We start from the raw sequence: 16209 nt of genomic DNA on the forward strand, positions 1-16209 counted from the left end.
TTCAGTTACATACATCCAGGGTAGGGGAGAAGAAAAAAAAAAACTACCAGTGCTTCTGTGCATGCCACAAACATGTAATATATTTAAAGAATCTATGTGGAAATTCATTATGTGGTACTTATCTTCATGTTTGTCTTCTTATCTAGACCATGATATCTTTGACAGCAAGACTATCTTAACTATTTTGGGATCAGTAGAACCTCGCACAGAATGTCACACATAGTGGGTATATAACACATGTTATATATCTTCAGAGAAACAATCTGCAAAGAAATATGCAAAATCTATGCAAATTGATATGAAGTTCTACTAGTTATTTTCTAAATGTTCCAAAGTTCAGGCCAAAAGTTCTAATAACCAAAGACTCTTCCTAGGCAAATGTATTGTCATGAAGTAACTGTTCACAGCCCAGGTTTTGGCACAGTTATTTTTCCCAGTTTCTTTAAAAGGATAAGCCAAGGTTTAAATGATTATTGACTCAGCTATATTTAGGGAACAGAAGAAAAACGGTTTTAAGGCCAGGCATGTGTGACTCACGCCTATAATCCCAGCGCTTTGGGAGGCCGAGGCGGGCGGATCACTTGAGGCCAGGAGTTCAAGACCAGCTTGGCCAACATGGTGAAATCCTGTCTCTATTAAAAATAAAAAAATTGGCCGGGCTTGGTGGTGCATGCCTCCAATCCCAGCTACTTGGGAGGCTGAGGCACTAGAATTGCTTGAGCCTGGGAGGCAGAGGTTGCAATGAGCCGAGATGGTGCTACTGCACTCTAGCCTGGGCAACAGAGGGAAACTCTCTCTCAAAAAAGAAGAAGAGGAAGACAAATGGTTTTATTATCTATATGCCTTTTGTTGTAACTGCCTCAAAATACCTTCAGAAGTCAACACTAATAAATACCAAATAATCACCCTGGGGAACAGTCACATGTGACCCCCATCACTGTCTCTCTGGGGCTGATGAAAATCTAGCACAATCCCTCCTCAGTGTCTCCCTCCAGCCAAACCCTCAGTTCCTGCACTGTCTAGCACTTCAACTCTCTCAGGCACTCAGCCCTGTGTCCCTTGGGTACCAAGTGAAGGACAACACAAGGAACCTCCTCTCCTGTGCCTGTGTTGGGAGATCAGCTCATGTATTAGAACAAAGTGCCAGGAAGATTGAGACGAGCCTCTTAGAAAGTCTAAGACCTGACCAACAGTCAGTCCCTTCCCAAATATATATACAATTATTTCAGATGCTCAATGGAATATGGTAAGTCTAATTTTCCCATTAGACTGTAAACACGTCTTAGGACTAATGTGACTCAGGCTTTTAAACATTTTCTGGGGTATGCTGGGTACAGAGGGCATGTTTAGGAAATGCCTGATTCTCTGGAGCAGGGAGTCAGAATGGCCTTGTACAACCAACACTCCCCATGGGGCAAACTCTGAGCATGCGCACGGTGGGCAGAGGCTTTGCAGCCAAGGACAACACAACATATGGAAAAAGGCTATTTACGTGATTAATTGGGCGTTGTCATGGTACTTCTGGGCAAGCAGCTTGCGCCTCCAACTGAGAAAGGACCAGAGGGTAGAGTATGGATTCTCTGAAACTTCACACATGTTCCCGTGAGTCCACACTTCCAAGCCCACGAGAGCAATCCGGATGTTCAAGGATCGGTAAAACTGAAAGGACACAGAAAAACACGGTATGTGTCAAACCACCTGGTATTTAAAAGCCCCTTCCTTTCATTCTGTGGGAGCTTGAGATTAGAAAGAAAAAAACTAAAACTAAAAAATAAAAATAAATTTTAAAAAAAAAAGCCCCTTCTCAACCTAAGAACTCAGAGCACAGATACCAGATTTCTCTTCTGCCCATGGCTCCAATGGAAGGAGGCAACTGGTGTTATTGACATTTTTTAGAAAGGGAAAATGAGGTCCTGAGAGAGAGCAGGACATTCTGGTGGCAGAACTGCGGTAACTTTGCTTAGAGATGACTGAGATAAGAGATAAAATTGCTTTCAGATATGAATATGTCTATCATGTGGAAAAAGGGTTAGCGTTGTTCTGCATGATTTTCAAGTAGGGCTTAGGTCAATAGGTAAAAGAGACAGGAACATACATTTCATTTTAAAATAGGAAGAAGGCTTTCAAACAAAGCTGGGCATGAGATAGCTCAGAGTTGAGCTTTGCTGTCTTCTGTAATCAGTGCCCTTGGCCAGGTTGTCTGGTACCATTTTTTCTCCCAATTCCTTACATGGGCCTTATCTTTCTTATGGGTATCTAAAAAGTTCTCTTGTATATGGATTTTTAAAAACCGTTTCATTGAGGTATAATTTGCATACCATAATACCCACCTATTTTAGGTATACGGCTCAATACTTTTTTGGTAAATTTACCAAGTTTTAAAGCCATCACCAGCCAAGCGTGGTGGCTTATACCTGTAATCCCAGCAATTTGGGAGGCTGAGGCGGGCAGATCACCTGAGGTCAGGAGTTTGAGACCAGCCTGACCAACATGGAGAAACCCCGTCTCTACTAAAAATACAAAATTAGCTAGTGCATGCCTGTAATCCCAGCTACTCAGGAGGCTGAAGCAAGAGAATCACTTGAACCTGGGAGGTGGAGGTTGTGGTAAGCCGAGATTGTGCCATTGCACTCCAGCCTGGGCAACAAGAGTGAAACTCCATCTCAAAAAAATAAAAATAAAATAAAGCCATCACCATCATCCAGTTTTAGAATATTTTTATCACATCAGTAAAATCCCTCATGTCTGTTTACAGTCATTTCCCATTCTCACCCTCAGTCCCAGGCAACCATGCATCTACTTTGTTTTTATTCTGCCTTTTCTGGACATTTGTTTTACAATATGCGGTTTTGTGTATCTGGCTTCTCTCACTTACCATAATGTTTTTGAGATGTATCATGTGGTAGACTGTATCATTTGTGATTTCTCTTTATTGCTGAATAATATTCTTTTGTATGGATATACCAAATTATATTAATACATGGATATTTTATTATAAAATGTCTCCCACTCATTTTGGAAGTAAATGAGTATAAACAACATAAAAGTGCATAGATACGCTTATTCTTCAAATTTTCTTCCCCATCCCTGGATAGTCTCAGGTTTTGTCAAGGATGGAATAAGCAAGTTGCAAGCAATAGACTACAGAGGTTGTTGGTAATCTTCAGGGTTTTGTGCAAACCAGAGATCTTGAAATTCTACACGCAAGATCTGACTCAACTTCCTCGAGGCTAGAGCTGCATCTAACCTTTATGGTCTGGCATCTTTCATCTCATACAAATATAAGCAGGAGGAGGGTTTTCTTTAAAACTAAACCACTGGAAGGTGTGAGTGCAACAGGTTTTTTGATGGGTCCACCCTACAAATACTGAGCCCGTGACTTAATAAAAAGCCCCATGTATGGAGAGTTCGTATGAGCAGAAGATACCATCTTAATCCAAAATTGGTAGGTACTGCCCCAGCTAAAAAGAATAACCATAGCACCAACATTTTACCATCTCTTTTTATGTACTAGGCACTGAGGCTTAGAGAAGTTAAGGAACTTGCCCAAAGTCTCGCAAGAAGATAGTGGAGCCAGGATGAAGGCCTAAATTACAACCTCAGAGCCTATGTGTGACCCTTTACTGCCTCCGTGCTGCAGTATCGACACATCCAGATAAGCCACTTGCTCCAAAAAACGCTGGTCAAGATGGGCTCAAGATTCAGTGAAATATCAGTTTATTTCAACGGAAATTTTGATTTTTCTGTTTTGTGCCAGTTCAATCGTTAACAGAAAATAAAAGGTTCAGATTCCAATTTGAATTTGCTTTCCTAGGGAGCTTCTGAAGGAAGTAAACTTGGCTTTTTTTTCACAGTTACAGAAAAACATTTTGGATTGGGTTCATGATTCAGCAGAGGAGTGCAATTCATTCCAGTTTTAGTTCAACAATAGTTCAGTTCAAGTAGCTGGGTCAGCAAGCTCCAGAGAAGTGGGCGTGGCTTCCCTCACCAGCCAGGAGCAACTAACACCAGCCGCGAGGAGAGAGCCAAGACAGGATGCATGGGCCACCCGGGCTTAGGGCTTTCAGTAAGGACTGGGGCTTGCTGGTGCCTCTCTTCTCCCTTCACTTGTCACCAGCACCCTTGGTTCCATCACCTACCCCACAGAGGGGATACCCAGCCAAGTCCCCACCTGCCAGGTCTCCAAACAATGGATGTCACATGGGTGAAAGCAGAGTCGGCCTCCCATATTCTCCCCAGGGAAACAAGCTTCCCATGTTTTCCCAGATGTTGAGTGTTTGGGTTGTAGGATTATTTAAATGTTATTCTTGAGTGAGTCAGGAGCTAGAGAGAGGACTGGACTGTGTCCCTAGAGTCTGTCCTTCCAGGAAATACCAATGTTTGACTTTCACCTGTCACTGACCACTGACCTGTGTTTCCAGAGCCATCTAGGGCAGAAAAAAAAACCATGGGCATGGAAACTGCCATCACGTGACTTCAGAACGCTAATATATTTGCCTATTAGTCCCTAAAAAATATTTTAAGTAATCTCCTATATTCTCTAGTGTTTAGGAAAAAATGATTTTCCTTTTAGGCCTGGAATTCATGAATCCCTAGCAGGACCAAGGTTAAGCTTCATCAATGTTATGAGTGTTCTAAAATTGTGCAATAAACGTTACCAGATTCTCAAAGAGACCTGTGATCCCAAACACATTAAAACCTACTTTTAAAAACTATATACTTCTAGCCTACCAAGAGGCTACTGTCATTCTAGGTTACCTATTCTGCATTTTGTACTCTAACAAATATCCTCTTTCTTATACACAATGTATTTCCAAGTCCCAGACCAGCCTATTCTAGTAAAATTCAAAAATGTAGGTATTTCCCAAGAGTATCTTGTAAAAGGTCCTGACCTAGGAAAGTTAACCATTTGCACATCCTTCATAAGAGGCAAGACATAATTTCAGGATAGTTTTACACATGGAGACTTTACAGATTAGCCCCAAGCAAGTCACTTCTCAGACAACCCACTTCTCAAGCAACCCACTTCTCAAACAGCCCACTTCTCAACTTTTAAGGCTGTGTGTCTTTCCCACCCTGACCTACCTCAATTCCCTCCTAAGTCAGAGAATCCCTGGGCTTTGTATCTGGAGGAACCTTAAAGAACCTTAAAGGATTCTTAAACTGGGCTCTTCCATGCCCAAGCTGCTTGGGATCCACTGCAGGGGTAAGAGGAAGGGGTCAGAAGGACAGTGTTCTGGGTCCTCACCCCTGCTCCCGCTTATAGCAGTCTGTTTTCATTTAACTTTTATACTAGACATTGGCATAAGATTTCATTTTTTAAAATTCCACCAGAAAAATAAAAATAACAAAAAAAAAAAAAAAAGAAAACAAATGTGACTCAAAGAAAATGAGTTACTTGCCTAAGGGTACGTAGTTCAGGGCTCTGTCATGACCGCCCTGGGCCTCTATGGCACTGCTCATTCCCTTTCAGAAGATGGCTGGGGCAGCCAATCCAGCAGAAGGCTGCTCCAGTGCCCTTGGAAGTGCTGGCACCTGGCACCTTTCCCACAAAGTACACACCTGGTCTCACCTTATCAACATAGTTGGCGATCTCTATGAGCTTGTGTTTGGTGGCGTCCTGGTCTCGTCGATTCTTCTGAAACTAAATGGGAGAAGCAGAGCCATGTGAGATCCCAGAACCTCTCGCAGGATGCTTCCTGCGCCCCATTACTTGTCTTTGAATTTGCTCTTATTTTCTTCTGTCTTCTATGAGCTGTCATTTTTATGCAATTGTCTTCCCCACAACAGTAAGAGCTTATGGAGGGCAGTACCTGTCACATCTATCTTTGTATCCATAGCTACTAGCTCAGTGCAGCACATACAGTAGGCATGCAATAATTATGCATGGAGTTGAACTGCCTTCCTATAACACTTGAAGCACATCTTATTCTCCTGCCCTTCAAACTACAAAGCCTCTGGCAAACTCCCACTGGGGCCTAGGAGGACTGATCCAATCCTCACCTCAGTCATCACCGCAACATGAAGCCACCATCACCCAGATCTCACGAGGCTTCCCTACATGTGGTCAATCAACAATGATCGAATTGTTGCTGAATGCCTGCTATGGGCAAGGCATTGCACTTAGCACTATGTAGGACCCAGAGAAGTGTGAGTTCTTCGTCCTAGACTAGAAGAGCTTCAGCTAAAACAGAAAGGGCCAGAAATAACTGTGGCAGATCCTGAGTGACAGATCCTGTACTTAAGGAGTATACAACTGAAATGGTCTGAGAAAACCTGCCTGGAAAATGCACACAGAAAAACCACAGTAGGAGGCCATGTGAATGGCATGAATGCTAATGAGGAGGACCATAAGACACTGGCAAATAGGCTTCATCTTGCACACCACTCAGATCCACTGGCCGTGCCTTCTACAGTGAGGAGAATTCTGAGACTGCATCGATTCAATCAGACATTTCTTTTTTTTTTTTTTTCTTTTTTTTGAGACTGAGTCTTGCTCTGTCACCCAGGCTGGTGTGCAGTGGTGCGATCTTGGCTCACAAGCTCCGCCTCCCGGGTTCAAGCGATTCTCCTGCCTTAGCCTCCTGAGTAGCTGGGATTATAGGTGCTCACCACCAAACCCGGCTAATTTTTGTGTTTTTAGAAGTGATGGGGTTTCACCATGTTGGTCAGGCTGGTCTCAAACTCCTGACCTCAAGTGATCCATCTGCCTCGGCCTCCCAAAGTGCTAGGATTACAGGCATGAGCCACCATGCCCGGCTGCAATCAGACATTTCTAACCAAGCATAGGAAAGAAAGCTGTGTTCCATTAGATATTTAAAGCTGTGTTCCATTAAATATCTGCCATGGGTACCAGAAAGAGGACATTTCAGTGTGAATACCTTCTATTTACCATTCCTGCCTCAAAAAAATAGATCTCTCTGAGCTGTGATGAAGGAAAGCTTCACGATGTAAAGAGAAAACCTGCTACAACTGCAAATTAAATTTGAAAATGATGGGCATGTCCTGTACACTGCCATTGTTACATAGAATCTGGGTCCTCTCTAATTTATCTTGGGTACCCACTGTACATGTTACTTCAATTCTGAACCTTCACGTCCTTCCTCCACTCTATCCTGCAAGAGTATCTAAGCAAGAAACAACAAGAACAGCCAAGTAAAACACCCTGGGATATTTGTTCGACCAGAGGAGTGTCCCAGCCCTGACACAGGGAAGAAATCCACCGTTTCCCTTTCAGCACAGCTTGTGGACATTCTCAGGCTTCCTTAAAACTGCCACTCACCAGAAGAGAATCTGTCACCACCGCTTTCTAGAGTTAGATTCAGTGAGACACTGTAACTTAGACCTTTCCAAGGTGTTAATCCACGAGTTTCTCATTATAGAGGTCTCCTGTTTCTAAATTGGTCTCTCAGCACAGACAGCATTGCAGCATTTCCATTCATTTAGTAATATTTATTAGAACATCAGGGTCAAATTTCGTTGTCTTTCAAAAAAATATTAACCTTCTTCTCTTCAAAGAACTGCCCAATGAGACCACCATAATTTAAGGAGTGAATTCTGTTGTCCAGAGTAGTCTGAAGAAGGAGTCGGCAAACCTTTTCTGCAAAGGTCAGATTAGACTTTGTGGCCATATGGTCTCTGCTACAACTCTTCAACTGTGCAGCGGTGGCTCGGAAGCAGGCCTGGATAATACAGAAACCAACGGGCCTGGCTGTGTTCCAGTAAAACTTTGTTTTCAAACACACAGTACAGGCTGGATGTGACCATGGGGTATAGTTTGCAGACCCCTGATCTAAAGAAAGGACTGTCTCAAGCTTACATTTTCTAGGGTGACACAGCAAGTACCACATGCAGCACCATCCTTTCCCAGCCACTCTGCACTGTGCCAGCATCATGGAAGTCCTTTACAGGCCTGTGTTTACAGCTATCCCGTGTACCCCTACAACAGTCTACCTTACTCTTTATTCCGCCCTGGATTCCGTTCCACCTGGGGAATGAATAAACTAGAAGCTCTCACCTAGGACCAGGGAGCGTGGAGCTGCCTGCTCATTTTTACTGCTGACAACTCTCTCTCTAGGCAGCAGCAGTGTCTTGCTCTCCCTATCTGTGTCTCCACTTCCTCCTGTGCATTCAGAGCCGCAAGGTGAAGGCTGTCCTGTCTCGGCAGGAGGTTATAAATCATGGTAAAGCAGCCCTCCCCTTTCCTGCCTTCCCATCCTCTCAGATTAATTAATTAATTGTCAAGAATATATTTCTGTCTGCAGAGGATGGAGAGAGGTGGAGAGGGGATGATTCGTGAGCCTGTGAACCCAGCCTGGCCTGTTACACCCCCACCCCAGTCCCTCAAATGAATCATTCAAAGCCTTCAGCGGAGGGGTGCCCAGGACTCTGAGAAATGAGCACATTCCCTTATCCACCATGGCTGCATGAATCACAGCCCTGCTGGGAACCCAGGGCTGTTGCTGAGATGCTCACCTTTGTAAGAGAAAGATGGCTCTAGGTGACACCAGAGTCCTGGAGGCACCTTGAGCAGACACTTTTTCTCTGGGGGTGTGCTGTGACCCTGGAGGTCAGGAGACAGAAGATGCCTAATCCCTGCCTCCCACCATGCTGCCCACTTCTCCAGCTGCTGGAGATTCACACCCAGTGGGTTTTAAAACCTGCACAGAATTCCTCTGAGAACAGTGCAAGGCCGAAGGGGAGAAACACCCCACCTTTGAACTAGAGCAGTTGGGCTCTATATGCTTAAGTATTGGGATCCCCAGGAACTGCCATCTAACCAAAGGATTCTGTAGCTGAAAGAAATGACTCAAGACCATTGTATTAGATGATCACAGATGCAGAGCTTAAATGGAAAAATGTCCCAGAGTCAGAGGGGCTTGGTTTTCTTCCACCAGTCCTCCCACTACAGGCAGTCGTGCAGCGCAGGCCAGAGTCAATTATCTCCTCCCATGACTTTGGAGCCTCAGCTGGCTTTTAAACCAGCTTTGAATTTTGCTCCCCACACTATTGCCCCATCCTATACACACACTAGTCTTTGGAGAGGAAACAGAAAACATAGAGACACACACACACACACAGCTGTTGGAAAAACCAATATCAACATCAATTAAAAAGCTAAACGCTTTTCAAAGCAGAGCACAATGTTCCCTCGGTCTGGAATGCCCTTCATCTCCACTCCTCTGCCCAGTTAACTCCTCCTTGTCTTTTAAGACAGCTTCAAGAGCCACCTCCTTCTGCCTCTAACTAACATCCAGTGACTAACACTCAAAGACCTTATGGCCTGCAGCCTAGTGCTCTCCCCACACTACCAGGCCCTGCCGCCAGGACACGTGCTTTGGAAATGTGACTAGATATAGGCGCCTTAGACTGAGCTCTTTGGGGAGACGGTAGCTAAACCATGTGGATGGGATACAGACAGACTGGAGTAGCGATGGGCTCTATCCTCAGGAGAGACCAAGGCCAGTGTCTGCCCTGCTCAAACACAGCGAGCGCTCAGCTCATAATGACATCCAATGCACACAAGATGCGCTTAGTACTTATATGATGGAGTCGCTAAACATAGTGAGAATTGGAGGTAACATCTGGCTAATTTAGGCGAATATGGGCTCTGGGGCCTAAACTCACTCTTTAAGTGTCTGCTTCAGTGTCAGAGAAGCTTTCCCTAATTCCCAAAACCATGTTGAATCCCCCATTATCTGCACTCTCATCCCTCCTAATGGTCCATCTTAGTGTTTATCACACTTTGGACCTACAGGTTTGTGTGCTGTACTGCAAACTCTGTGATGCCAGGGGAGGGTACGTCTTCTTGAGAGCTATATATCCAGGTGCTTGGCACATAATAGAAAATCAAGAGATCATTGATGAAAAAATGAAATCTATGATAAGCCAGGTGAGGGTTCATCAAATCTTAGAACCTGTCTGATTTGAGGAACATGGTGTTAAAGCGCTGAACTGCTGTGCCTTTAGGTCAGTGGTTCTCAAACTTGCCTGTACAACCCAATCGCCCAGAGGTCTTGTTAAAACATGGATTCCTGGACCCCACCCTGATGGTCTGGGATTCAGGAGGTCGGGGTAGGGCCCAAGAATTTGCATTTTATATAAGATCACAGGTGCTGCTGACGCTGGCACTCTGGGAACCACATTTTGGGGACCATGGCTTTAGGTCATCATTCGGCATCATTTGACATGATTATAAAAATGGACCCACACACATGGGCAAGAACACAGTTTTCAGTTAGATGACTAGGAATGTACTTATTATCTTTGTAAACAAAAAAAAAGTTTTAGAATTTCCATGGACAATTCATGGGTTCCTAAGAATAAACACCAGAACCTAAAGGTCTTCAGACCCAGTTCAAGAAATGTTAATCAGATAACTGTCTTGATTTTCTATGTGATTGATGTATCAAGCCAGGAGAGGCTTAGCTGTGTGTGTGTGGGGGGGGGGGGGGGGGCAAAGGGTGGGGGGAGTGAGGGGAGTTCCCCCCAGCCATGTTTAAAATGGCAAAAAGAGCCTTTGGTCAGATTTATTTTTTCTTTGAGATGGAGTTTTGCTCTTGTTGCTCAGGCTGGAGTGCAGTGGCATGATCTCAGCTCACTGCAACCTCTGCCTCCCAGGTTCAGGCAATTCTCCTGTCTCAGCCTCCCATGTAGCTGGGATTACAGGCATGCACCACAATTCCCAGCTAATTTTGTATTTTTAGTAAAGACGGGGTTTCACCATGTCAGCCAGGCTGGTCTCAAACCCCTGACCTCAGGTGATCCACCCGCCTTGGCCTCCCAAAGTGTTGGGATTACAGGCGTGAGCTGCCGCGCCCAGCCCTTGGTCAGACTTAAGGTCAAAATCATACATGAACTGGAGAAAGATGAATAGGCAACATTTCCCCAGAGCAGTCTGGAGCCTGGAATGGAAGCTACCAAGAGAGCAGTTTTTCTGTAAAACCCACTGCCTCCCCCTTACCTCTGCATAATCAGCCACGAGGTAAAGCTCCACATACTTCATGGAGTTTAAATCTTCCCTTTTCATCTAAGAAAGAGAAACAGATCAGCGCTGTAGAAATAGTGGACTTGGCCTCATTTTTAAAAAACTGCTAAGAAACAGAGCTGCTGGAGAAGCAGCAGCTACCTCCACAATGATTTTGTCATTGGGCAGTAGAGATGTTCTTGGCTGTGGTGGCCGTCACTCACGTAACACCTTCCACTGCCATTTGGTTATTGCTGGAGGCTGCTCTGGGACACTGGATTCAGTCCTTTATTCTCAGAAAATACTGAGATGAGCTGGTGAGCACAGGCAGGACAGAAGCCAGCATATGAGAGGGAGTGTGCTAACCGCCACGTTCCCACAGAACCTCGAAACCTCAAAACCTCAAAACACCTGCTGTTTTCAGTATGAATCAATATGAGGACTGTGTGCATATGGTGTAGTGTCTATTCCAACAGGGAAGGCATACTTTTCTTTCCCACTTTTTTATTTTTCTTTTTTTGAGGCGGGGTCTCGCTCTGTCACCCAGGTTGGAGTGCAGTGGTGCCATCTCGACTCACTGCTATCTCCGCCTCCCGGGTTCCAGTGATTCCCGTGCCTCAGCCTCCCAAGTAGTTGGGACTACAGGTACCCAGCCACCACGCCCAGCTAATTTTTGTACTTTTAGTAGAGATGGGGTTTCGCCATGTTACCCAGGCTGGACTCAAACTCCTGGCCTCAAGCAATCTGCCTGCTTGAGCCTCCCAAAGTGCTAGGATTATAGGCATGAGCCATGGCGCCCAGCCTTCTTTCCACTTTTTAAGTTTTCTGAAGTCAGCATCTGAGTGTTTTAAAGGTAGTGGTGTTTTCCCCAAAAGCAGTTATTCTATTATGAGGGTATTTCACACTCAACAATGACTTAGAATAAAAGAAAAACTCTATTTCCTTCTTATTAGGCATCACCCTTCAATTTAGAAATACTCCTGGATTCAAAGTAAGCAACCTCAGAGGGGACAGGCCTGTCCCCAGGTTGATTTCTGCACTGAAAGCCTCAAAACTCACCCTGCGAGGTCGCTTCTTGGTCTGTTGTGTAAACTGAAGAGCCCAGTCCCTGGTGCTGGGCTTGGAGTGCCCGAACCCACAGTTTCCCGGGGGCGGCTTGAGATGTTCAGATCTGTAAATAAGGTGTTGGCCCTCGCTGTCAGGGAGGGGCTCGATGACGTAGCTGAGGTTGCTGCTCACTGTAATCAGTCCTCTGTTGAGAGGAGAAATAGAAACTCTGGTCAAAGATTATGGTTCTGAAAAAGTCCCTTGTGTAGGTCTTAGTTTCTCCATATGCAAGATGACATAGTGGGTTTTGATCATTGGTTCTTAACCTCATTATGGGTCCATGTACCCCTTTGTGAGACTCTGATGCAAGCTCACACTTCCTCTCTAGAGAAATGTACATATACATAAAACACGGTGCATGAGCTCAGGGCACCTGGACCTCCCCCACCCACCCCACCCCACCCAACCACCACCACCAAGCTCATCGTGAGACTCCAGGTTAAGAATCTCTGGACTGCCAGCACTTTGGGAGGCCGAGACGGGCGGATCACGAGGTCAGGAGATCGAGACCATCCTGGCTAACACGGTGAAACCCCGCCTCAACGAAAAAAATACAAAAAACTAGCCGGGCTTAGGTGGCGGGCGCCTGTAGTCCCAGCTACTCAGGAGGCTGAGGCAGGAGAATGGCATGAACCCGGGAGGCGGAGCTTGCAGTGAGCGGAGATCCAGCCACTACACTCCAGCCTGGGTGACAGAGCAAGACTCCGTTTCAAAAAAAAAAAAAAAAGAATCTCTGGACTGGGAAATCTCAAAAAGTTCTGAAAAGGCTGTACCTGTGACACTTAAAACTCATGAAGGATGGTAGGTCCAGGATTCCAAAAAGCCTCCCAAACCAAAACATGGCATAGGACAAATCATGGGTCAAAACTTTAGAGACTCAGAAAAAGCAGTACAGTGGCCAGAGAAAGAACAGTGGCCTGCAAGTGAGGTGACCCAGGTTCTGGATTTAGCTCCAACATTCAATTGTCACATGCTCTTCAACAAGCATCTTAAATCTCTCCAAGTGTCAGTTTCCTCATCCCTAAAACGGCAATTATAACTTATCAAGACTCTTGGATGACTAAGTGGAAAGACAAGGGTCTTCGTGCTTGGAAACCAAAGCTAAATGCATCAGTGACGACATGCCTACCTGTCCCAACGGCCCCACGTCAGCACGGCAGTTATTTGGTGAAGTGACATCCACCACCAAGCACAAGTGACTACTTTTTTTCCTCCCTTGATTATAGATACTAGCATTGAACTCAGAATAAACTCATGGAGCTCTTACTGTGTCCTAGACATAATCTAGACATAATCCTTTTCCTCGAGAAACTCACAGTCATCTGGAGGACAGTCACAAACATTTACTGAGCTCCTGCTGCAGGCCAGGTATCATGCTAGTTGCTGAGGATGGACTAGTGAACAAGACACACCAAGTGCCTACCCTTGAGAAGCGTTGAGTCTAAACATTGGAATAAGTCACTCTAATGTATAACAGAGAGAGCAAAAAGTTTCATCACCCCTTGAACTGGAGGCAGCTGCTCCAAGTGTTACATCACCAAGGCTTCTGAGGGCTTTTCTACCCTCAGCAAGAAAGAAGACCATGACTTATGATCTATTGCTATTGCTAATGATCAGTGAAGGCCCAGGCAGCAGGCATTTGTCATCCTTGATACAATGAGATAAACATGATTGTAAAGGTATGTAATCAAAGCTCGGGGGAGGAGGAAGCCCAGGAGTAAGCCCTACAGACTCTAGCAGCATTTTGTACGCTCTAAAACCTTAGCAGGCTCTCATCCATCCAGAGAGCTCAGAACCTACAGCATCTCCAACCCAGTGTTTGCCACTGTAAATTGGCAGGACCTCTCTCTTAGCTTATCTCAGCTTTGACCTCCACCACAACCGCCACTTGGGATTCCCGCCCAGATTTTGCCCTTTGGGAAGAGCCTGTGACACTCTCAGGAAAATCAGCGCCAGGCTGTGATGGGCAGCAGCCTTTCCCGGATCCCATCCCTGACTGACCTCATTCCAGATCCAGGAAGCCTGATGACTTCCTGGCTGCCTCACCCAGGCTGACGCAGCAATACCCGACCATCCCCTCTGACAGACATGTAAGGTACTCCCTGAACATCTGGGGGTGGGAGCGGAGCAAGGAGCAAGGGTCACATCCACTCCCTAATCCAGTCAGGAAAGGGCAGAGGAGAGAGCTGCTACACGCATCCTGTTCCCAAGTTATCTTTTCATCCCAGCCAACCAAGGCCTCTCCCATCACCTCAGTTTCCCCTAATGGCTACACACTTTGGGAATACAGAGGACTTGACCACCAACTGATGGTTCTGTGTGCACCAGGTTGTGGCTGCCAAGATTACACCCAGTGAGTGGAAAGTTCCATAGAGGAATCGGGGAAAGTTCCAGTGGAGGGTCACAAAGTGCAATTGATCTGGCATCACTTGAACAAGCCTGTGAGCTAAACAGGACAGAGACCAAGCCAAAGTGTGGTGCACAATAAATAAGAATCCTCACAGTGGCTGCAGATTATAGAGCCTTTGCTATGGGCTTGGCACTGTGCCAAGTGAGCATTTTTGTTATTCCCACCACCTTCCTAGGATCCTTAGAAATATTGTCCCCAATGTACAAATGGGAAAACAAAGGCTCAGCAAGGTTAATTAACCCAAAGTCACATAAATAGTAAGAGTAAGAGTTGGGATTTGTTTTTTGTTCATGTTTCATCAACTGTTATTTTAAGTTCCAGGGTACATGTGCAGGATGGGCAGGTTTGTTACACAGGTAAACATGTGCCATGTGATTTGCTGCACAGATCAGCCCATCACCTAGGTATTAAAGGAGTCGGGATTTGAATGGAAGCATTCTAGTTTCAAGTCCCACAACTTTACCCTGACCTTCCACTGCCTCAGTCACGATAGTCCTGTAGAGGCTGGGCGCGGTGGCTCACGCCTGTAATCCCAGCACTTTGGGAGGCCAAGGCTGGTAGAGTCCCTGAGCTCAGGAGTTGGAGACCAGCCTGGGCAATATGGTAAAACCCTGTCTCTACTAAAAATACAAAAATTAGCCAGGCGTGCTGGTGGGCGCCTATAACCCCAGCTACTCGGGAGGCTGAGGCAGAAGAATTGCTTGACCTTGGGAGGCAGAGGTTGCAGTGAGCTAAGATCTCACCACTGCACTACAGCCTGGGCAACAGAGCAAGACTCTGTCTCCAAAAGGAAAAAAAAAAAAAAAAAAACCAGCCCTGTAGAGTGAATCAGAAAGATACCACCAGCCTACAGATGGCTCCAGTGATAGTGCCAGCAGCTCTCCTCTGAGGGGTGACTGGCCTCACCTCAGTTTCCTAGGAAAAAGACAAAGGAGGTGTGCAGCCTACTTTTCACCTTCAGATACCATTGATTGAGCTAACTGGATGCCAGGCACTGTGTTTACAAATGTTATTTCATTCCCACATCATCATTATAAGGAGGCACCCTCATGAGTCCCACTTTATAGATGAAGAAACTGTGGCTCAGAGACATTAAATAACAAGCTCTCATGGCTAAGGGCAGTGTGGGCTCCAGACATGGGGACCAGGTAATCTGGAGTCAAAGATTTAAGGTCCACAGACTTTGGACCCCATACCCTTAGCCTCTATGCTTTCTGCCTCCATCAGTGAGTTCCAAGCCTAAGTGTCAGAGATCTCTAGGAGCAGAGGTCTCAGGGATATCTACTAGAATATTCTACAGTGTATTGAAAACATGGGTATCCAGGTCTGCTGTGGATATGGCTCATCTGTCCCCAGCAAGTCTCATGGTAGAATGTGGCCCCAGTGTTGGAGGTGGGCCTGGTAGGAGGTGTTAGGGTCATGGGGTAGATCCCTCATGAATGGCTTGGTGCATCCTGGTGGTAATGAGAGAGTTTTTACTCAGCAAATTCCCATGAGAGTTTCCTCTAGAGCTGGTTATTAAAAAGAGCCTGGCACCTCCTCCCTCTCTCTCTCACTTCCTGTCTCACCACTTGATCTCCGCACACACAGGCTCCCCTTCTCCTTCTGCCACGAGTGGAAGCAGCCTGAGGCCCTCACCAGAAGCAGATGCTGGCGCCATGCTTCTTGTACGGCTCGCAGAACTGTGAGCCAAAATAAAACTCTTTTCTTTATAAAGTACCCAGCC

The 16209-nt window shown here is 45.7% G+C and overlaps 1 protein-coding gene across 2 annotated transcripts in view; it reads right to left on the bottom strand.

The window, feature by feature from the left end:
• ADAM19 (ADAM metallopeptidase domain 19) overlaps nt 1–16209 on the bottom strand; it is a 96477-nt gene that overhangs the window by 28550 nt on the left and 51718 nt on the right. For both annotated transcript variants that reach the window (XM_030926908.1, XM_030926907.1), the window contains exons 6-9: nt 12026–12218; nt 10964–11029; nt 5573–5644; nt 1493–1659 (exon numbers count right to left, since the gene is read on the bottom strand). In XM_030926908.1, coding sequence (XP_030782768.1) covers nt 1493–1659; nt 5573–5644; nt 10964–11029; nt 12026–12218 — 498 coding nt within the window. The remainder of the gene's footprint in view (nt 1–1492; nt 1660–5572; nt 5645–10963; nt 11030–12025; nt 12219–16209) is intronic.

Source organism: Rhinopithecus roxellana, chromosome 3 (genome assembly GCF_007565055.1).
Source record: "Rhinopithecus roxellana isolate Shanxi Qingling chromosome 3, ASM756505v1, whole genome shotgun sequence".
In the NCBI taxonomy this organism is placed as follows: domain Eukaryota; kingdom Metazoa; phylum Chordata; class Mammalia; order Primates; family Cercopithecidae; genus Rhinopithecus; species Rhinopithecus roxellana.